The sequence below is a fragment of the Pleurodeles waltl genome, chromosome 1_2, assembly GCF_031143425.1.
Source record: "Pleurodeles waltl isolate 20211129_DDA chromosome 1_2, aPleWal1.hap1.20221129, whole genome shotgun sequence".
NCBI classification, from domain to species: Eukaryota; Metazoa; Chordata; class Amphibia; order Caudata; family Salamandridae; genus Pleurodeles; species Pleurodeles waltl.
The window spans coordinates 982,579,191-982,601,402 of record NC_090437.1 but is presented as its reverse complement, the minus strand read 5'-3'; the positions used below and the strand labels follow the sequence as shown (position 1 = coordinate 982,601,402).

General features: G+C 47.5%; 1 protein-coding gene across 12 annotated transcripts in view; it reads right to left on the bottom strand.

Annotated features, from left to right (window-relative positions):
* FRYL (FRY like transcription coactivator) overlaps positions 1-22,212 on the bottom strand; it is a 1,894,812-nt gene that overhangs the window by 245,912 nt on the left and 1,626,688 nt on the right. For all 12 annotated transcript variants that reach the window (XM_069201557.1, XM_069201569.1, XM_069201550.1 and 9 more), the window contains one exon: positions 9,588-9,788. In XM_069201557.1, the coding sequence (XP_069057658.1) occupies positions 9,588-9,788 (201 nt within the window). The remainder of the gene's footprint in view (positions 1-9,587; positions 9,789-22,212) is intronic.

The following is a 22,212-nucleotide window of genomic DNA, read 5'->3' as shown; positions in this document are numbered from 1 at the left end:
CACAATCACCCAGGACCAAGACCTTCTTATACTTCTCAACAAGTCTTTGTACATTCTCAGTCTCAAAATCAAACTGTGATTGTGTTGTTACTGTATGGAAATCAAAGCTTGTCCATTCCTTCAATTCATCTTCTGGGAACCTTCTTTCCATGTGCTCACAAAGAAGTTTAATGAAAGATAACATCGGCTCACTATCATACTCTCGGTCCTCTCTGCACAAAGCCATAAGATCTCTTACTGTGTCGCTCCAAAAGACAGTGTCGCCCAAGTACTGTTCCTTTATTTGGGTAATTTTTGCTCTTGCATACTGTACAGCTTCAATGGTGGTCAAAGAGCTTTTCTGAAACAACTTGCACAAAGATGCAAGTTCACCCAGAATGTCATTTAGTGCTGCAAAGGAAATATGGTAGTTTGAATCAGATAGTTTTTTTGTAGCAATATTTAGCAATTGGGTCATTCTCCTCAACTCTTTCATGATCAAAGTATTTGAGAGCAACCTCATAATTACGCAAGAGTGCACCTACAGCAAAATGCCTTGAAAGCCACTGCACCTCATTGAGTGGCCGAAAGGAGACCGCTTCACATTCAGTGACCAAAGCAATTTCGTCCAGCTTGGACTTTCTTAAAGGTGAGCGGGAGAACACAGTGTAGACAGTCCTCAGTAATGTTTCCATTTCCCGGATCATCAGCACTTTTTTCCAGGCATCATCAACTCCCAAATCTTCTCTGTGCGCAACACAGTGCTGCTCAACTAGAGGAGGAATGGATTGTTTGAGGCGGGTAGCAACACCATTGTCCTTTCCCAGCATCACTGATGCACCATCTGATGTAAACATGACCATTTTCATAAGGTCCAGCTTATTGGCAGTGTAGAACTCTTTTACAGCTGTAGTGATAGCCTCCGCATTGCATGCACTCAGAGTTACAATTCCCCCAAACACTGTTTTGTGCTCTGTTGATGTTACAGATCAGAACTTGAAGTAGAGGCCTCAAGTTATCTGCTCAGCCACTCGCTATGACTAATCGGATTTATAAGGGTGAGCCATTTTTAGGCCTACTGGCTCGTTCTGGCAAGCGGACAAAAAAAAGTGTTCTGTCCATTCAGACGGTAAATGAGCAATGAAGGTGCCTTTACGTCTTGCTGTTGTCTTGTCACATTTGCTGTGCATGATGCAGGGAGCGACGTTGCAAGAACGTTGCAACGTGCGCGCTTGCTAAAGGGGCCTGCGCGACGGGGGAAGGAAAGGTGCGCGCGCGCCTTACAGGGAACATTGCCCTTGGCCTTTAAACGCTGTTTTCATTTACTTCAATTCAGATTCAAATATGAGCATTTTCTGCAATAGGAGAGCACGACTATCGCTCCAAAAGGCTTATTTGAGCTGAGAAAGTGATAATGCATATAAACAACTATCAAGTACGACAATGATGGAAAAGTTGATAACAGCACATTTTCTACTGTTCTGAAGCATTTCCTGGCTCATTAACCATTAATTTTCAACATAAATATCACTTGCTCGCTTGTATGCTAAAGTACGGCAAATGATGTTTAAAACACTCCCCGCGGCCTTTAAACGCTGTTTTCATTTACTTCAATCCAGATTCAAAGATGAGCATTTTCTGCAATAGGAGAGCACGACTATCGCTCTAAAAAGCTTATTTGAGCTGAGAAAGTGATAATGCATATAAACTATGAAGTACGACAATGATGGAAAAGTTGATAAAAGCACATTTTCTACTGTTCTGAAGCATTTCCTAGCTCATTAACCATTAATTTTCAACATAAATATCGCTTGCTCGCTTGTACGCTAAAGTTCGGCAAATGATGTTTAAAACACTCCCCGCGGCCTTTAAACGCTGTTTTCATTGACTTCAATCCAGATTCAAAGATGAGCATTTTCTGCAATAGGAGAGCATGACTATAGCTCTAAAAGGCTTATTTGAGCTGAGAAAGTGATAATGCATATAAACAACTATGAAGTACGACAATGATGGAAAAGTTGATAACAGCACATTTTCTACTGTTCTGAAGCATTTCCTAGCTCATTAACCATTCATTTTCAACATAAATATCACTTGCTCGCTTGTATGCTAAAGTACGGCAAATGATGTTTAAAACACTCCCCGCGGCCTTTAAACGCTGTTTTCATTGACTTCAATCCAGATTCAAATATGAGCATTATCTGCCTTAGGGGAGCACGTATATCGCTCTAAAAGTTTTATTTAGGCTTAGAAAGTGATAACGCATATAAACTACCACAAAGTACAGGAATGGTGGAACAACGTGCGCGCTTGCCAAAGGGGCCTGCAAGATGGGGGAAGGAAAGGCGCGCGCCTTACAGGGAACATTGGATATGGGTCACATTACAATACAGAAAGGCCTTTGAAGCTTCCCACCCTGGAATGTCCATCCTGCCTGCAAGAGAAGGTAGGTTTTTGTCTCTGGGCCTCGAAAGCACTGTCTCTCACCATGGGGTCCTGGAACGAGTCTGTGGTGGGTGAACTGATCAGGACCAGTCAGTCAACACACTAGTAGCTGGTAGGTTTTCAGGAGGCACCTTTAAGGTGCCCTATGTGTGCATTTTTTAATAAATCATTCAGTGGAATCAGTGAGGGTTTATCATGCTTAGATGTTGATACCAAACAAACCAGGGTTTAGAGAAGCCATCATGTAGCTGGGCAACCCAGTCACCAGCACATGCATTTAAAATGTCTTCCCTATGCACTTACTATGTCTCCGAAACAACAGAGGCATAGCAGGGGCATATATGCTCATGCATATATTCCTCACACATAATATAATGCACTCTGCCTTAGGGCCGTAAGGTCTGCTAGAGGGGTGACTTACATATATTGTATGCAGTGTGAGAAATGGCACAAAGGCTGTGTACCATTTTAGGTTTTCAATTTTGGGAGCACCATGTCACAGCCTGCAATGGCGGTCTGAATAAGGTGTATCCTGGGTCCCTCAGAGTGACAAGTTGTGCTGCAACTCTAAGGGACCTCTTCAGTACCCATGCCCTAGAAACCACAGGTACATTTCACTAGGGACTTACTGGGGGACTGAAGGGCCTGGTCACTTGGGGATCAACTGACCAGGTGTCTGTTTTAGGGAAGGAACACTGGCTCTGGGGACCCGGTTAGCAAGAACCCAGTGCACTTCGGTCAAAGCTGCATCTAAAAAACAGGCAAAAAGTGGGGGATGAGGTACTGCAACCAGAACCCAGCTTCCTACAATACACTCAAAGAATAAACCAGAGACCCATTTAGAAAAATAATACTTCTTTTTATGTATACTTTAAGTCAAGAACTTCGTAATAAGGTAAATATGTTTTTAAGCATAAACACGTTACACTTGCAAAAACTGACAGTACAATTGCAGAGTTATTTAATGTTAGCCTATGAAAAGAAAACACACTCCGCAAACAAGCACTTAACGACAAGCACAGGACCAGTCTTGTAGACTTAAGGTGACTACTGGTCAAGGGTCAGAGCCACACCAGCAGGTCACTCCGGACAGCACTGGGGCAGAGGTGTAGTATGGTGTCAGGTGCCCAATGTATTTCAATGGGGATTGGACTCCAATAATATAGGCTGCAGGCTCTGGCTGTGTGGGCCAAGAGGGGACAACCAACAGGAAAGCTGCAAACGTGGCGTTCCTGGGGACGTAGGTGCAACTTTGGTCCTCTTCACCTTGGCACAGTGTTTCCTTATCCAGGAGCACTAGCGGTTGCGGGGACCTGTGGACGGAGGGCGCAGGCATCATCGTGGAGTCCAGGAAAGGTGAAACCACAGTGGACCCTGGACAGGCTCAGTATATGGTGTACGCCTATAGGTGAAGCACCCTGTACTGAGTCCAGGCATCCCTTTGTGACAGTCTAATTGGTCCCAGATAACCAGAGCTCTAAAAGGGTAGCTGTGGAGAGCATCTAAGGCTTATCAGGGAGGGTGTAAAGCAATTGCAAATACCACATAGGTCAGACAGTGATGTACACACAAGAAAGAACCACACCCGTGTTAGGATTTTTTTTTATTATTAAAACACAAGCACTAAACTAACCTTGGTATATTTCATAACCGGAGATATATACACACAAAAATATACTTTGAAACAAATAAGTAAAGGCATAAACTAACATGGACCTCTAAGGGGAGGCCAAAGCATATACTAAAAAAAAAAAAAAGGGATATAAAAGTCATTACCAACCAAGAGGACCATCAGGACTAGGGAAACACTAAAACACCGGAGTTAAATACCTAGGGCTCTCCAGGCGCCCATGGGCGGAGGTGTTACCCCGGGTCAGGTGTCCATAGAAGACATGGAGAAGTCGCAGTGAGTTTTCGTGTTCCAGGACCCTTCCAAAAGGACCTTGAGGAAACCCATTGGGGCAAGGGGGGTTCAGGAGTACCCCCAACCATGGATACCCAGGAAGGTGGAGCATCTACACCAGGGTGCCCAGGTGCATAGGGGTGAAATTGTGTTGGAACCTCCCGCTGAAGTCAATGGGGACCTCGGTTGTCCAGCTATTGTTGTGACACGTGGAACAGATTGGTGGAGCCCAGGCGTGGCTTCCGAATGACAAGGACCTAAGGAAAGAGGGGAAAGAGTCTAGACCACCCAGAGATTCCCAGGGGGTGCAGTAAGGCAATGTCCAACCTTCTTGAAGATGCTTTCCTGAGGACGATTGTTGTGAAAGTCCTGTAGTGGTGTCCTGGCGATGCAGGAAGATCTCTATGAGCTGTCACACGCCAGTCGTTGAATTGCAGGGGTGTCAATGGTCAGTGGGATCACTAACAGCCTTGGCAAATGCAAAAATGCATTGCACAAAGTGTTGCAGGATTTGGGGACCAGCAAGGTCCAAGGGACTCAAACTTTTAATCCAAGTCAGGGCCAGCCCTCAGCAAGTAGGAGAACCAGCAGGAATCATTGAAGATCCCAGGAGGACACTCTGGTAGCAGGCATATGTCATCGCAGGGAGGCCCCAGCAGCACAACGAAGATGAATGTCCATGTCGTAGTGGTTGCAGGGAGGATGCCATTGATGGAGCTGTGATGTGCTGGAGGCTGGAGCTCCTTGGAGCTAGGAGGTCTTAAGACTAAAGAGCCAACAAGCTTTGGCAACGACAAACAGACCTGGTCCACATGGGCTCTGGCCAAACAGCTCAAATGAGGGTGCACAGACTTCTCAGATGCCAAGAAGACAGGTCAGAACTCTGTAGGCCCACAGAACCACCACCTGTGTTGTAGATTCAGTGGGACAGCAAGATTCATAAACAGGTTTGTCGATGTTGAGGTGCCTGGGGCTACAGGGGAGTAACTCATTCACCCCAAGGGAGATTCCTTCTTGCTGTAGTAAGTTCAGGCTGAGTCGTCGTGACTCTGGAGAATGCACAGTCACAGAAGTTGCAGAGTCCTTGCAATGCACGGGGACAAGGTTGAAGTAGGAGCCCTCCTAACTAATAGATGCAGTCTTGTCTTGGTTCCTGGTGACGGCCAGCAGTGGTTCCAGTGTCAAGGTCGCAGAAGAGTCTTGCATAGGAGTCTTGCAGACGAATCTAGGGTCCCCACCCTCAGGGGAGCCCTTAAGTAACCCATGAAGAGGTTGGGCAGCTTCTGCAGTGACCAACCTACCAGGGGGATCAGGGACGCCAATCTGGTGGATTGACCAGTCAGATGCGCCAAGGGGCCTCTGCCCATCTTACTTCCAAGATAGCAGAATCAAGTGACCACCTGGCAGAGCTCTGGGTACCTCCCCAGGGGAGGAGCTGGACAAGGGAGTGGCCACTCCCCTGTCCTTTGTGTCCTTTCAGACCAGAGTGAGAGCAGGGGTCTCCAGCACTGGAGTAAACCGGTTTATGCAAGATGGCACCAAATGTGTCCTTCAAAGCAGTCTGCTGGCACTCAGGAGCTCCCCTATCCTAGCCCAAAGACACCTATTTCTAAAGGAGAGGTGGTCACAACTCTCCTCTACAGGAAATCTTAATTCTGCCTTCCCCTGTCCGAGTTAGGCTCAGCAGCAGGAGGGCAGACCAGTGGCTGGAGTCAGCGGTAGCACTGGCTTGCATACAGACCACGCAAGGTTGTACAGGCAGAGATGGGGTATCCTCTAAGGAACACCCACAGTACAAGGTATCATACAACTAACACTGGAATCGGTGTAGTTGCATGATTCTAACATGTTTCATACCAAAATGACTAGGTTCGGAGAAGCCATTACATGGTTGGACATCTCGTGATGACCAGTGTCCACTACATACCTTAAAATTGCTTCCCCACACTTACAAAGCCCAGACAATGGGGTCTGGGGTTGTAGGGGTACCTCTGCTCATGCACGGGTACCCTCACACTTACAACCATGCACCCAGCCCTTGGGCTGAAGGGCCTACCTTAGGGATGACTTACAGGGTCAGAGCACCCCTAGTGTACCAATGCCATGGGTACCTAAGTACCACACAGTAGGGACTTACAGGAGTACACCCATAGTATGCCAATTGTGGGATATTAAAGTTGCTTACCAACTACATTTAGGGGAAACAACACGGACACTGGGGTCCTGGTTAGCTGGATCCAAGTGTACTACAGTCAAAACACACTAACAGGGCAAAAAGTGGGGGTAACCGTGTCAAAAAGATCCTACTTTCTACAGATTCAAGCTCAGAAGCGCTAGGGGATGTCACTGACATCAGGGGTCCGCTTCGACTTGGGCCGGTGGCGATGGGGACAGTGCTTGCTTTAAGTGTCCGGTTTCTCTCACCTACGAGGTTGCAGGAGAGGAGGGCCTTCGTGCAGAGGCTGCAGGCGACTTCAGGGAGTCTGGGAAGGGAGAAACCACAATGGAATTGGACTCTGGAAAACTGGAGGGCCTTGCTGGAACTGCAGGTCCACTCCAATTCGGGTCAGTGACGGCAGGTGCAGTGGTGACTTTAGGTTTTAGGAAAGTGCCCCTTTTGGCATGATTACACCCTCTTATAGCCCTAAGGCAGGGTACACTATACCAAAGGAGAGGGTATAGCTGCATGAGCAGTATGCCCCGATAGTATCTAAGTCCATTCTTAGACATTGTAAGTGCAGTGTGGCCATGTTAAGTACATGGGGCTGGGAGTTTGTCATTACGAACTCCACAGCTCCATAATGGCTTCACTGAGAACTGGGATGTTTGATATCAAACTTCTCATCACAATAAACCCACACTGATGCCAGTGTTGGATTTATTGTAAAATGCACCCAGAGGGCATCATAGAGGTGCCCCCTGGATTTGATCCAACCCTTTAGTGATCAATCTGTGCCAGCCTGTCACTAACAGACAAGTTTCTGACACCATGGGGTGAGAGCCTTTGTGCTCTTTGGGGTCAGGAACAAAGCCTGCTCTGGGTGGAGGTGCTTCGCGCCTCCCCCCTGCATGAAATGCAACACTTGGAGGTGAGCCTCAAAGGCTCAGGCCTCCTGTTACAGTGCACCAGAGCACTCCGGCTACTGTGGATGCCCGCTCCAGATAAAGCCCCACTTTTGGCAGCAGGTCTGGTGAAAAAACATTAGGTAAAACAGGGACTAGTGACTCCTCCAGCTAGGACCACCTCTAAGGTGTCCAGAACTGAAGTGATTCCCCCTCCTTGCAGAATCCTCCACCTTGGTTTGGAAGACAGGGACCAATAGGTTTAGGAATATGCCCCGCTCCCCAAAGGGAGTGGGCACAGGAAGCGTACAGCCACCCTCAGGAACAGTAGCTATTGGCTACTGCCCTCTGACCCCCGCAACACCCCTAAATCCAGGATTTAAGAGCTCCCCTGAATGTAGCTCACCAGATTCCTGGCGACCTCAACAAAAAGAAGAAAGAAGCAAGAAGGACTACTAAGCCGACCCCAGCAGAGAAGACTCCTGACACCAACTGACTTGGCCCCAGCCCTACCGGTCTGTTTGCATCTTCTGAAGCCCCAGCTACAAAAAGGCAATGCATCCTGCAACCATCTCTCCAAACCCTCAGAGGACAGCTTGCCCACCAGAGGACCAAGACCTCCCGAGGACAGCAGCCCTGTCCACAAGCAACTCCAAGAAGGACTTCCGAACCGCCCCAGATCCACGAGTCCTGCCCACTCTGCACCCGACGAACATGGTTCGAGTCCTGGTGGCCCACAGCAGGTCCCCAGGTGATTCTGACATTGGGACCACCCTGGGTTGACCCCCTCCTGGCCAAAACAATAATGCCTGCAGCCTAAAATCCAGAGAATCCACCTGACCACGAGAGAACCGGACGAAGATACCTGATGCCCAAAGGTACCCCTGCACCTGCAGCCCCTTGGCTTTGGGGAATCCGACCACCGGTCCACCAACGTTCAGCAGGGGCCCTCCTCGTCCAGCCTGTGGCTTTTGGAACCGACCCCCAGCCTGCATCATCTTTGCGAACCCCGGGGTCCCCTAACTGAAAAGCATTGGGAGCCCCACGCTGTGTTGCACCCTGCAGCCCCTGAAGGTGTGTGTGGTGCTAACCTGTGCCCCCCCCGGTGCTCACCTAAACCCCCAAGGTTTGCCCTCTGAAGTCACTGGTACTTACCTGCGGGCAGATCTGTTTCCCAAATGCCTCCAGTCTCCATAGGATCCCATTCTAAATTCAGCCCCAACTTTAGCCTCTGCACCTGGCTGGCCCCATGTTGCTGGTGGTGTATATTTGGTGTCATCTTGAACCTTGACCAGTGGACATCCTAACCCCCGGAGACTGGAACTGGAAGTCGAGTAATTACCTCAAAACTGCACTAACACTTTTCCCCCACCAGGGCTGTTCTAAAAATTGCAGTGTCAGCTTTTGAAAGTGAAACATGTTACTTGCCTGTAAACTGTTTTATTTGCCAAACTCAAAGTACAATTGATACATATGCTCGGTACTTACTTGCAAATGTACTTACCTGCAACAAGATCCTTTTGGTTCTAGAAATAAAGTAACAAAATATATTTTTGCAATATAAATACGTTGGCCTGGAGTTAGTCATTGAGTGTGTGACTCATTTATTGACTGTGTGTACACCAAATATTTTGCACTACCCTCTGACAAGCCTAACTGCTCAACCACACTTCCACAAAAGAGAGCATCATTATTATCTACTTAAGACTCTGTTAAGCCTCTGGGGAACCCCTGTACTATGTGCACACTATATCTCATTTTGATACAGAATATACACATGTAATATAACATGTTTTCCTGTAGCTAATTTAATGTATCATTGTAAGAATCAACACGAGTTGTTGAATATCACACAATGTTGATGAAAGATGTGCGTTTCAAGCCTCTTGTTGGACTAAGCCTCATGAACAAATGTGCTTAAAAAACAGAATGCCAACTTTACATTCCTACCACATGCTTAAGTAATATAGGTTTTTGTAGACAGATTTGTGATTGATGTTTTATCTAAAAAAATATACCTCATAAATTGAACTGCTTGAATTACAACCATGTTTGCATTGGAGAGTGAAGGCAACGCTTACTGAAAACATTTGATCATTTTTGGGTTCCCACAGAATTTAGCTTTTGAGCTACAGAGCCTGCTTCGCAGTTTAAACATTACACTTTTTACACTTGATTTTATGAGGAAACAGCTTACCATATCAGATCTTGAAAGTATTTGGCTAACAGTCAATGCTTCCTCTTCTGAGGACTCATCAGTGTCCTCCTGATTGGTTAAATTTAGGCTGGGAGTGCTACCGGAGTACTGGCACTCCTGGAGTGAGGGAGTGTCACCCTTGTCAATGCTGTCCAAGGAGCGTCTGCGAACGCCCCAATTAAAATTGTCCATACTTTCACCCTGTTAGAAAGAAAACAACAATGAAGTGCAAATCACTTCTTCTAAACAAAGTTCACATCACCATGGTTGTCAAAGATTATGTTCAGCAAGCTAAAGCGAAAGCTTTTAAAATTCTCAAGTGCAAACAATTTTCTGAGACATTTACTAAAGGGCTCAGTAACGTAATAGGCAATCTCTAATACAAATTAGAGTTTATCATGTGCTTTATATGGTTTACTTTATTAAATTAGTGCAGTCAGTATCTCTAGCTTTAGCTGAACCATTTACATGTACATATGCACACAAAGTAAACACACACATACACCAAAAACAAGTACTCTAGGACCATTGACTAAACAAACCACTGCACCAGGCTGCAACTTACCTGCAGCTCCTGGTTGGCAAAAAGGAAAACATATATAATTAGAAAAAAAGACACTCAGATACAACATTACCACAGGATAACATTTTACTTAATATTTTGAAAAATGTGTTACTGGATGTTATTCTAAAAGCCTTAGAGGGAACACTAATACAGCATACAAAAATGTTAAAGACAGACATCAGAAACAACATATGAACGTATAGGTTAAAAACATGTAAAGACAAATTCATCTTTCTGGTAACTCTAAACAAAAGTGGAAGACAGCTAAGCGAAAAAAAAACTTCACATTTAACGGTGTGGTATCAAAAAAGGGTTCCAAAAAGGGAGCTATAATGGGAGATTATTTCCTAAAACATGCAAAGTAAGGGCATCTACTGACTTATTAGTGACCATGCTTAAGGATATTATATATATATATATATATAGATATATATATATATTCACTGAAAAAAAACAAAGGTTACAGGGGTGTAATATTTGGGTTCTGAATTTACTCGTACAAAACCATAGAAATTAATCCGTTATAGCTGGGAGTTCTTTCAAGTGAATATAACTCGCGTCTTAAGGTAACTGTAACTCGCGACCTTGCCATGCACAGTTTTCTTATCAATAATGTTATTGCAAACTTTGCAGTGATATCAAAGATGCCATACAAGATCTCATCAATGACATCATATGTGGAGTAATTAGCTGTGCATTGGGAGGGCGTAACCCCTTATGCCACTTTCAATACTCACCCCCAGGAACAGTGTCCTGTAAAATAAAATGGCGGTCACAACTTTCTAGTCAGGCTGTGGTCAACCAATTGCAACGCTTCCTTTTGCATGCATATTCATGAAAATACACGATTAATCGTGGCCAGAGATATGCAGATTTATTTGCCCTAAATATCTCCTAAACTAGTGAAACAAATAACAAAAAGCACAATCTGGGTACCAGAAGATAGCTTTCTACTAAATATGGTGTAATTCCATCCAGTGGTTTGGACTGCAGACGAGTTGGCAGGTCCTATGGGAATTAACAAGGAAAACACATCGTTTTTTGTGCCCCTTTTTTCTCAGCCCCTGCATGACCGATCACCCTGAAGGTTCCCATGCGCTACAAGAATCACCAGGCCACTTTTTTGGGGGGAAGATTTTGTGAAGATTCATCACACTGTGCCAAAGATATAGGCAAGAGGCAAGTCAAAAAACACTTTTTCAATGGAAACATAGTCCTAACTGTTGTGAGGTAATAAAGGCCTTCCAGGCCAGGTGACATGACTCTCCGAGAGCCTGTCTGCGCAGCTCTGGTTGTCTGCTCTGGCTGAACACAGAAAGCACAGCTGCAGGAGGTGGAAGGAAGGCCGGGAAGGTAGTGTGTTTTGGTTAAGGATAGCAGGTAAGACATTTATTTTTCACATTTGCATCAAGGAGGACTGGACATGTTATGTATAGCTCTTCCATTATCCTTTGCCCCTGCACAGTAGATGAAGGTAGGGGCAAATGATACTGGGAGCCATATATAACAGAAAATTATGGATGGGTAAAAAGTTAGTTACAGGGATGTATATTTGACGTCACTCAGAACCCCTTGGTGACAAACAACCCCATAATTCACACACACACACATATTATTATTAATATATATATATATATATATATATATATATATATATATATATATATATATATATATATATATAATAATTATATGCAAGTTACTTAGCATCAGTAGCGCCTTAACTGGTAGAGACAATATTTAGCTGCAGATTCCTAACCTTTGGATTTCCCCCAGGCATCAGACTGGATCCAGAGATTTTTCTTGATCAGTACCTTAGACTGGATCCAGAGATTTTTCATGAACAGTATCCCTGAGCGTCGTTAGGTGCCATTGATCAGCTCCACATCAGTCACTGGTGTGGTCCACACCGGATATGATATTGCCGTTCCTATGCAGGCACCAACCTGGCATGCTGACGTCAGTTTCTTTTCACGACTTTCCATGCCAGAAACACAGACACATGAACACCGGCTACTGGTGCGTCCAAAATAAGGCCCTGACAGGGGAGTCCCTGTCCCTAGAAATCAGTTTGCAAATCAGGAAGGATCGATAAGGAATCTGCAACACTAGATATTGTCTCTACCAGATAAGGCATTACTGAAAGTAAGAAACTTGTTCATCTGATAGAGACTACTAGTTGCAGATTCCATACCTTTGAATAGATACCCAAGCATTACCATCCCAGAAGGTGGGTCTGTGAACAAAGATCATATTAGAAAGTCCTGCAGAATCGAATGGGCAAAGTATCCGTCCCTACGGACCTGACTGTCCAGGCCGTAGTGATTAGTGAACGTGTGCAGAGATGTCAACGCTGACGCCTGACAGATGTCAATGACTTGAGATCTGCATGCTAATGAAGTGGTTGCAGCTGTAGATTGGGTCGAATGAGCATGCAAACCTTCATGGAGTTGCTTCTTGGCCAGTGCGTAGCAAATCTTAATGCAGAGTATGACCCAGCTGAAGATGGTCCACATCTGCACTACCTGACCTTTCTTTTCACCCACATAACTGAAAAAGTTGATCATCCACCTGGAAATCTTGTACTATCAAGGTAGCTCATTTTGTGTCCAGGAGGTGGAGTCTCTCCTCTTCCTTAGAAGGATGTGGTGGTCTGTAAAAAGTAGGTAAGGTGAGGATCAGCCTACATTTAAGGGCATAACCACTTTTGGCAATAAGGAGGCCCTAGTGTGAAGCACCACTTTGTCAGGATATATAGGAAGCTAGCGCTGCTTAGATGACAATGCCAGCAGCTCACGCACCCTGTGGGCAGATGTAGGAACCACAAGGAACGCTGTTTTCAAAGTGAAAAGCCTGAGATGACAGCTGAGGAGAGGCTCGAAAGGAGCGCATATCAGAAATGTCAAAACCAAATTCAGATCCCACTGAGGCATAAAGAATGGGGATGGAGAAAAAACATGTGTAAGACCTTTGAGACACCTACAAAGAAGGTTTATCAGACAGCCTCAAAAAAGTAAAAATAACAGACAAATAACCTCTAAAAGTGCCCATGGCAGAGCCCTGCTGAGCCAGAGAAAGGACAAACAACAGGACCTCTGAGAGATAGGGGGTCAGACTTGTCTGTGCACAATGCCACAAATTTCTTCCAACAACAGGTGTATACTGTTTTGGTGGAGGGATGCCTGGCTGCCGAGATTATGTTAGACTTTGACAGGAAGGTCAAAAGCTGTCAACTGTCACCATACAATCTCCAAGCAAGAAGGTGGAGAGTGGACAGGTTAGGGTGCAGAACGCTCCGATGCTGCTGCAAAAGAAGGTGATCCTCCCAAAAGGGCAGTCTGTTCGGATGATCGATGGACATGCTCAGCAGCTCGGGATACCAGACTCTGAGTGCCCAGTCCGGAGCCACAAGGATTACTTGGGCCTGGTCATTCCTGATGAACTTGGGAACTCTGAGCAGAAGTGGTACAGGCGGAAAGGTGTACAGGAGGCGTGAGTTCCTCTCAAGATGAAAAGCGTCTCCGATTGCTGCCTTGGAAACTCCAATTCAAAAGACTGCTGACATTGTGCAATCTCTGCGGAGGTGGACAGATCTAACCAAGGCTCTCTGCATGCTCAAAGAGGCCTTGCACCACCTCAGATGAGAATCCGTGATCTGTGAGGTATTTTCGACTGAGTTTGTCTGCTCTGGCACTCAGAGATCCCTCCAGATGTTGAATCTCCAGGGATCTGCTATTCCAGCCACGTTCAGAGGTGCAGAGCCTCTTGACAAAGGGCCCACGACTCCACCCAACCCTGCTTGCTGCAGTATCACTCACATGGCAGTGGTGTTGTCTGTGAACACTTGCTCCATCTTCCCCTTAACAGAAGAAAGAAATGCTTTCAATGTTAGTGTGAACGCACGGAGCTCCAACAGGTTGATGTGGAGTCTGGATCCCGCCAGAGACGAGATGCCTCTCATCCCCGACCTCTCCCAGATGGCCGCCCTATCCCAGGAGTGACGTATCTGTCACTAAGATCAGATATGGTTGGGGAAGGGAGAGGGATCCGACTCTCTCTGACCCAATCACGGTTTGCTAACCACCACTGCAGATCTTTCACAGACCTCTCACAGATCTGAACCTTGCCTGAGAGATTAAACAGATGCTGAGCCCACTGGAACTTCAGATCCCACTGCAGAGCCCGCATATGCCATCTGGCATGTGTCACCAGCAGGATGCAAGAGGCCATGAGGCCCAGCAACCTCAGTCATTCTCACTGAAATCCAAGATAGAGGCTGAAACATCTGTATCATAGCCTGAATATCCTAGACTCACCACTCCCTGTAAAGCCTGAAATTGCACTGTGTCCAGAACAGTTCAGATGAAAGGAAGCGCCTGAAAGAGAGAGTCAGGTGTGACTTAGGCATGTTTATAGTGATCCCCAGCGAATGCAGGAGGTCTGCCGTAGTCTGGAGGTAGGAAACCACATCCTGTGGTGACCCAGTCTTCAACAGCCAGTTGTCGATGTAGGGGAAGAGTGGAACCCTTGATCTGCACAGATGAGCTGGGACTACTATAATCACCTTGAAAAACAACCGAGGGGTGCTGGTAAGGCCAAAGGGGAGCACAGTAAATTTTAAATGCCTGTGGCCTACCATGAACCGCAAGTAATGTCTGTGGGCAGCCAGGACCGGAATGTGAAAATATGTGCCTTGCAAGTCCAACACTACCATCCAGTCTCCTGGGTACAGGGAAGATAGAACCTGAGCCAGTGTGAAGATCTTGACAATCTCCTTCTTGAGGAAGAGATCGAGGAACTGAAGGTCTAGGATATGATGGAGACCCTTCTCCTTTTTGAGTATCAGAAAGTAGTGGAATTACAACCATGACCCAATTCTGACACAGGAATCCACTCTCTGGTTCCCTTGGCAAAGAGAGAGACAACTTCCTTGTGGATAAAGGACAAGTAATCCTCAGTCATCTGCTCGTAAGATGGTGGCAAGGATGGAGGGGTAGACTGAAAGGGGAGGGAGTAGCCCCTTCAGACTATCTGCAAAACCCACTTGTCTTTGCCAGCAGAGCAGGTGATGGTGAATCCTGCCTCCAACTGGCCCTAGTTGGGGGAGAGGTTGAATAGGAAGGCTTAGAGGCTGTTGCAGGGAGTAACAAGGGGGTGGGCTATCTAGAAAGCTGGCTCCCTGATCCACAAGGTTAATGGATCACACACCCTTGGCCGTGCAGAGGCTGGGCAGCAAGCACAGCACGGTGGCTGGCTGGCTGGGAAAGGATGCAGTTGGAGGCCTCTTCCGTTGCCACAAAAGGCAGACTTAGGAGGACAAGGAACAGCCGCGAGGCTCAAGGACCTGGGAGTAGCTCAAGAATCCTTGAAGCGCTCAAGCACAGAGTCTGTCTCGTCTCCGAAGAGACAGGTGCTATCAAAGGGCATGTCCATCAAAATAGTTTGGATGTCCCCTCAAAAGCTAGAAGGCCTCAGCCAGGCATGGCGCCTCAGGGCCATTGTCGATGACACCGCTCTGCCTAGCTAGTCGGTTGCATGCAGTCCACAACAGATTAGTGAACTTTGCTGCGTCTCTCCCTGAGACAGTACAGCCCAGGCCCCCTCAAGGACCTGTGGCAGCACTTGTGCAACCGTATCCCACAGCATGTGGCAATAACGGCCCAAAAAGCATGCAGTTTTTACAGACCGCAATGCAAGGCTGGTGGAAGAAAAAAATAATCTTCCTAAGTGTGTTGAGCCTTCTGGATTCATTATCGGGGGTTGCGGAAGGGAAAAAGCCCTGGGAAGTATAGGCTTAAATAATCAAGCTCTCAGGTGTGGGTTGTTGTGTCAGAAAACGTAGGTCCCCTGGAGCGCGGCGGTGGCAGCAGGCAATTGTCCTGTTCACAGGAGCCCCTGTGCTGGGTGTGGACCCAGTATAGAGCAGGACATCCCTGAGAGCCTTGTTAAATGGGAACATAGGTCCTGAGGAGGAAGCTCCTGGTTGAAGCGTCTCTGACAGGAAATTAAGTCTTCACAGCCACCAAAGGCAACTCACAGTCCAGGACCTGAGCTGCTCTTCTCACCACCAGAGAATAGGAAGCTCCCTCCTCCATAGCCACAGTAGGGGGAGAAAGCATGCCTGTAATCTGGAGAAGTATCAAGGCTGCTGGCTTCACTAAAGTCTGTGCGCCAGTCCACAGGTTCTTCGTGGAGGTGGTATTCTAAAGGGTACAGTGACCCCTCCCATTCATCCATGTACCCTCTTCCATAAGACAGAGGCTCAGGATCCTATATAGGAGACAATGTGCTTTTTTGGCATAGTTAACCCTACTTTTTTTCCTGCTATTAGTATGCTAAGACTGTTTTACTGGAATCCACATAACCAGGACCCCAGTGATTGTGCGCGCTCTAAATATGGTTGCCTAGGAATTTGTACACCCCATAATTGGCATACTGGTGCCCTCTTATAAGTCCCTAGTTTATGATACCCAGGGCACTGGGCACCAGGGGTTCCTCATGGGGTGCAGCATGTATTATGCCACCCATGGGAGCCCATGCTAAATGTGTCTGCAGACCTGCCATTACAGCCTGCGTGAAAAGGTGCATGCGCACCAGGTCACTGTAAGTCACCCCCATAGAAGGCCTTCCTAGCCCAGGGGGCAGGGTGTAGTACCTGTGTGTGAGGGAAACCCTGCATGAGCAGAGGTGCCCCCATGAACTCTAGCTCCATTTTCCTGGACTTCGTGAGTGCGGGGCGCCATTTTCCACGTGTACTGGACATAGGCCACTAACTATGCCCAGCTACAGAATGGTAATCCCAAACCTGGGCACGTTTGGTATCAAACATTTCGGAATCATACCCCAATACTGTTGCTAGTATTAGCAGTATGATTTCATGCACTCTGGGGGCTCCTTAGAGGACCCGAAGCTTTGCTCCTACCAGCATTCTGAGGATTTCCAGGCAGCCATCACTGCTGCCACCCCTCAGACGGGTCTCTTCCCTTCTGCTGTTTGAACAGCTCCAGCCCAGGAAAGTAGAACAAAGGATTTCCTTTGGTAGAGGGAGGCAACACCCACTCCCTTTGGAACCTCCAGTCCCTGAACTGGTGCAGTGTGGTTTATGTAAGGAGGGCATACCAGTGGCTTGGGGAGGCTACCCGACCTAAGCCATGTAACACCTAGTTCCAAAGGGAGTGGGTGTTGCCTCCCTCTCCCAAAGGAAATCCTTTGTTCTGCTTTCCTGGGCTGGAGCTATTCGAACCGGCTGTTCAAACCTGCTCTGGTGACCACTTCCCTGTCCATAATCATCCCAGGGTTGATGCCCAGAGCTCCTCCAGATGGCCCCTGGGTTCTGCCATCTTGAATCCAAGGTGGGCAGAGGCCTCTGAGAGCATCTGAGTGGCCAGGTCAGGCACGTGAAGTCAGAGCCCACTCCTGATAGGTGGTCACCTGGCTAGATGAACAATCACCCTTCCAGGGCTATTTAGGGTCTTCCTCTTGGGTATGTCCTCAGATTCTATGTGCAAGACTCCAGCAGCACTGTACCTGCAACTGGACTCCACTGGAACCTACAAACTTCAGCAACAGTGACGACTTTACTCTGAAATATTGTTTCTCTGTCTCCTCCCAGCAACTGCAATATTTCCCCGGCTGTGCATCCTCTGAGGGCGGCAAGTCTTCAGTCTGCACAAGATGTAAGAAGGAATCTCCTTTGGAGTGAGGGAGTCACTTCCCTGCCCCCCCCAGGTACCAACTGCAACGGCGACCAGCTGCGTGGATCCTGCATCACAAGTGGTGGTCTGGAGTGGTCCCCTTTTACCTCTCTGCCAGCTGTACAACTTTGGTGAAGGTAAGCTCTTGCCTTCCCATGCAGGACAGTACCCCAGTGCACTGCGTCTCTTGCAGCTACCAAGGCCTGTTTGCATCTCCTCCAAGGGATCTTCAGGCTCCGTGTAGCCCCAACCATCAACCCTCTTCCCTGCAACATGAGATCTCTCCTCAGGTGTGCTGCATGGGCTTCTCTGCCACTTCTGAGCTCCTTGCCTGTGGGTATTCTGTATGAGCGGCCTCTTCTTTGGACTCTGCACTGCTGAGGGTCGCCCGGGACTCCCCTTGTGGGTTAAATCCCCATTGGCCCTTACACTCCAATTGGAACTGGACTTGGTCCCCTTCATTTCCAGGTCCACCTTTGGTTTCTTGAAGTCTTGTCTGGGTCTTGCCATATCCAAGTCTTGTGGGTTGATTTGGGTAGAACCAGTAACTTACCTCTTTCCTCCTGGTCACTGCAGTGCACTCTAGTACTTACATTTGGGATTTCCTAGTACCTCCAAGCTCCCCTCTACCGATTCCACTTCCCGACCTTCACTTTCCACTTTTAGTATATGGTTTGGTCTCCTCCTAGGCCTTCAGTATTGCCTATTGCTTTTCAGTGTTTTCTGTTGCTTTTATGCCTATTCCTGATTGTTACTGCAGATATACAGTGTGTTTAATTACCTCCTACTGGAGAGTTGCCTATCCCGCATTTTAGTATTTATGTCACTAAAATAAAGTACCTTTATTTTCTGTAACACTGTGTGGTTCTTGTTTGATAAGTTGCTGTGTGACTATAGTGGTATTGTATAAGCTTTGCATGTCTCCTTGATAAGTCTTGGCTGCTCATCCACAGCTACCCCTAGAAAGTCCTGCCTTCCTAGACACTGCCTACACAACAGAGGTTGCCTGGACCTGGTATAAGGTGCCAATGCCATTGGTGTCCATCATACAGTGGGCCAGCTTCCTGCACAAGGCACTTGCCGCTGTTTGAATCGGCATCGTACGATGCCCATCTGGCTCAGTGTCTTAGTCGGGAATTTGAATGGGGATCACACCACCCATGGACACAGCTGGCGCCAAGAGCACCGGCATCAGGACCAGTGTCAGGGAAGGCCGGAGTGGTACAACCGACATTCATCAAGATCCAGGACTGGATCCATGGGTGCTCCTAGGTGTCGAGGATGAAGCCGTCGAGGTGGATCCCGAAGGGGACCCTTCCGACTCCACATGGCCCGAAGGTGCTCCAGCCATGTGGGACTGCCCAAAAATTTGGTGCATGGCATCATAAAACTCTAAATTGGGCAGGGGTCGCTCTAGCTCCCGGATACTTGGGGTGGCGTGGAGTTGGCCCATTCACAGGCTCTGCAGAGCACAGCCTAGAACGTCAGCCGACGGGCAAGGAGCGGTCAAAATATTCTTTGACTTCTTAGATTTCTTCTTGTGCCATGACTTACTCGGTAGCCCAGAGGACTTGGAGGGGGGACGATGATGATGGAGGACTCCGCAACCGATCCTGGGACTTTCTTCTTGACCGAGATTTCGACTTGTAGGCTGCCATCAGTTTCGGAGACCACTCCCTAAAAGCCTTTGGATGCATGGCATGACACTCAAAGCGCGATTTAAGGTTGTGGTTGCGCTCCAGGCATCAAAGACACACAAGGTACAGATCTGTTACAGACATCCCCCGATGACAGGAAATGCAGGGCTTTAACCCAGTCTTTGTCGATGACATCCTCGGACCACCAGGATTTGAAAACTCGAAAAATTCAAAAAGGCAGTAAAAAATGGCTGAGGAGTAGCTCGGTTCGGATCAGCGCTAACTGACGTGGAAAGAAAAGAACGGACGTCTGCGTGCCGGGGTGGTACCTATAAAGCAACCGCAACATCATAACTGGTGCAGAAGGTGCAGCCGACAGACACAAAGCAGATTGGCGCCACCTAACAGCATACAGGGGTACTTCTCACAAAAAAATCTCTGGACCCAGTCTGATGCCTGGAGGAAATTTGAAGTTAAGAAATCTGCAACTAGAAGTCTTTATCAGATGTGTATATATATATATATAGATTTAGTATTTAATATACTTAACTTTTTTTGTCCTCTGTATTCTAATACATAACCCTACATACAATTTGCTTGCAAATACATTAAGTGCATGACATTTGCTCATAATCCAGCAGAACAAGTTACTTACCTTCAGCAACTTCCTCACCTTTAGAATAGTCCTATGCACAAACAGAATGCAGATTTTCAACGCTAACTGCACATTCGTTCCAGTAGGTGGTACCGCTGGACTCCTTGTCAGCCTCGTGCCTCCCGAAAGTGGCAACCCAGAACTACATACAGGTGCCTCCTTGGGCAAAGGTGTCAGTTTTTGTCTTCTATTCTCCTGTACCCTCAGAGGCAGATCATTCATTGCAAATTGAAGATGACAGGGTGTCAAAACTATCTAAAAGATACCAAAGTTAAATCTACAGAATGGGGAGAAAGAAAGGTGGTGACAAATCTGTGGTTAGAAAGGTTATCCATCTGAAGAATAGCTATTATACCTCAGCATACTACCTCCCAAACGACGCCACCCGACGGCGCGCGCGCAGGGTACTGCTCAGAAAAAAACTCAGGATTCGAAGCTGACGGCCAGGGAATTCGAAGGTAAGGAATCTTCAGCTAGATAGAGTCTCTACCAGATACCTCGTAACCGAAGGTAAGTAACTTGTTCATCTGATAGAAACTTCTAGCTGCAGCTTCCTTACCTTAGAATAGATACCCAAGCTATAACCCATTGCGGTGGGTCTGAAGGAGATTTTTACATAAGAAAGTCTTGCAAAATAGACCGGGCAAAATGCCCCTCTCTTCTCACCTGGCTATCCAGGCAGTAGTGTTTTGCAAACGTGTGCAAAGAAGCCCACATTGCAGCCTGACAGATGTCCACCACCGGTACGCCACGTGCTAATGCAGTGGTAGCAGCTTTCCCCCTAGTAGAATGAGCTCTCAAGCCCTCGGGAGGCTGCTTCTTCGCGAAAGCGTAGCATATCTTTATACAGAGAATGACCCAGCACGAAATGGATCGTTTCTGCACTGCCTGACCCTTCTTTGCACCAACGTACCCCACAAAGAGTTGGTCGTCCACCCGGAACTCTTTAGTGCGGTCAAGGTAGAACGATAACGCTCTTTTTGGGTCCAGTCGATGGAGACGCTCCTCTTCCTTAGAGGGATGCGGTGGTGCAAAGAAGGTGGGCAGGGTGATATTTTGACCCAGATGGAAAGGGGTCACCACCTTGGGGAGGAAAGAGGCACGAGTTCTGAGAACCACTTTTTCAGGAAAGATTGTGAGGTTTGATGACAAAGCCTGAGTTGACAGGTTTGGGTGGAGAACCTTCCCCCTGCTGCTGCAATAGAAGATCCTCCCGAAGAGGCAGCCTGATTGGAGGACCAATGCTCATTTTGAGAAGCTCTGGATACTAAACTCTCCGTGCCCAATCCGGAGCCACTAGGATTACTTGGGCCCGGTCGTTCTTGATTTTCTTGAGAACTCTGGGCAGAAGTGATATAGGCGGAAAGGCGTACAGGAGGCCTGAACTCCACTCGTAACGAGAAGCGTCGCCTAGCGATAGCCCCCTTGGAAACTCCAACACGCAAAACTGCTGACATTGCGCGTTGTCTGCGGAGGCGAACAGATCTAACCAAGGCTCTCCCCACTGCTGAAAGAGTCCTTGCGCCACCTCCGGATGGAGACACCATTCGTGATCCTCGAAGCATTTTCGGCTGAGTTAGTCTGCTCTGGCGTTCAGAGAACCTGCCAGGTGTTGAAGAGACATAAAGCCTCTTGACAAAGGGTCCACGCGCCCACACCGCCCTGCTTGTTGCAGTACCACATTGCAGTAGTGTTGTCCGTGAACACCTGCACCGCCTTCCCTTTCACAACAGGAAGAAATGCTTTTAATGCTAGCCGGATCGCCTGAAGCTCCAGCAAGTTGATGTGGAGCCCGGATTGCGCCGGAGACCAGTGACCTCTGATCTCCACCTCCCCCAGAAGGCCTCCCCATCCCAGAAGTGACGCATCTGTCACTACCGTTATATCTGGTTGGGGAAGGGAGAGGGGCCTGCCTTTGACCCACTCGCAGTTCACTAACCACCACTGCAGATCTTTTGCAGTCCCCTCCGAGATCTGAACCATGTCAGTAAGATTTCCCTGATGCTGTGCCCATTGGAACTTCAGGTCCCATTGCAGAGCCCTCACGCGCCACCTGGCATGCTTGACCAACAGG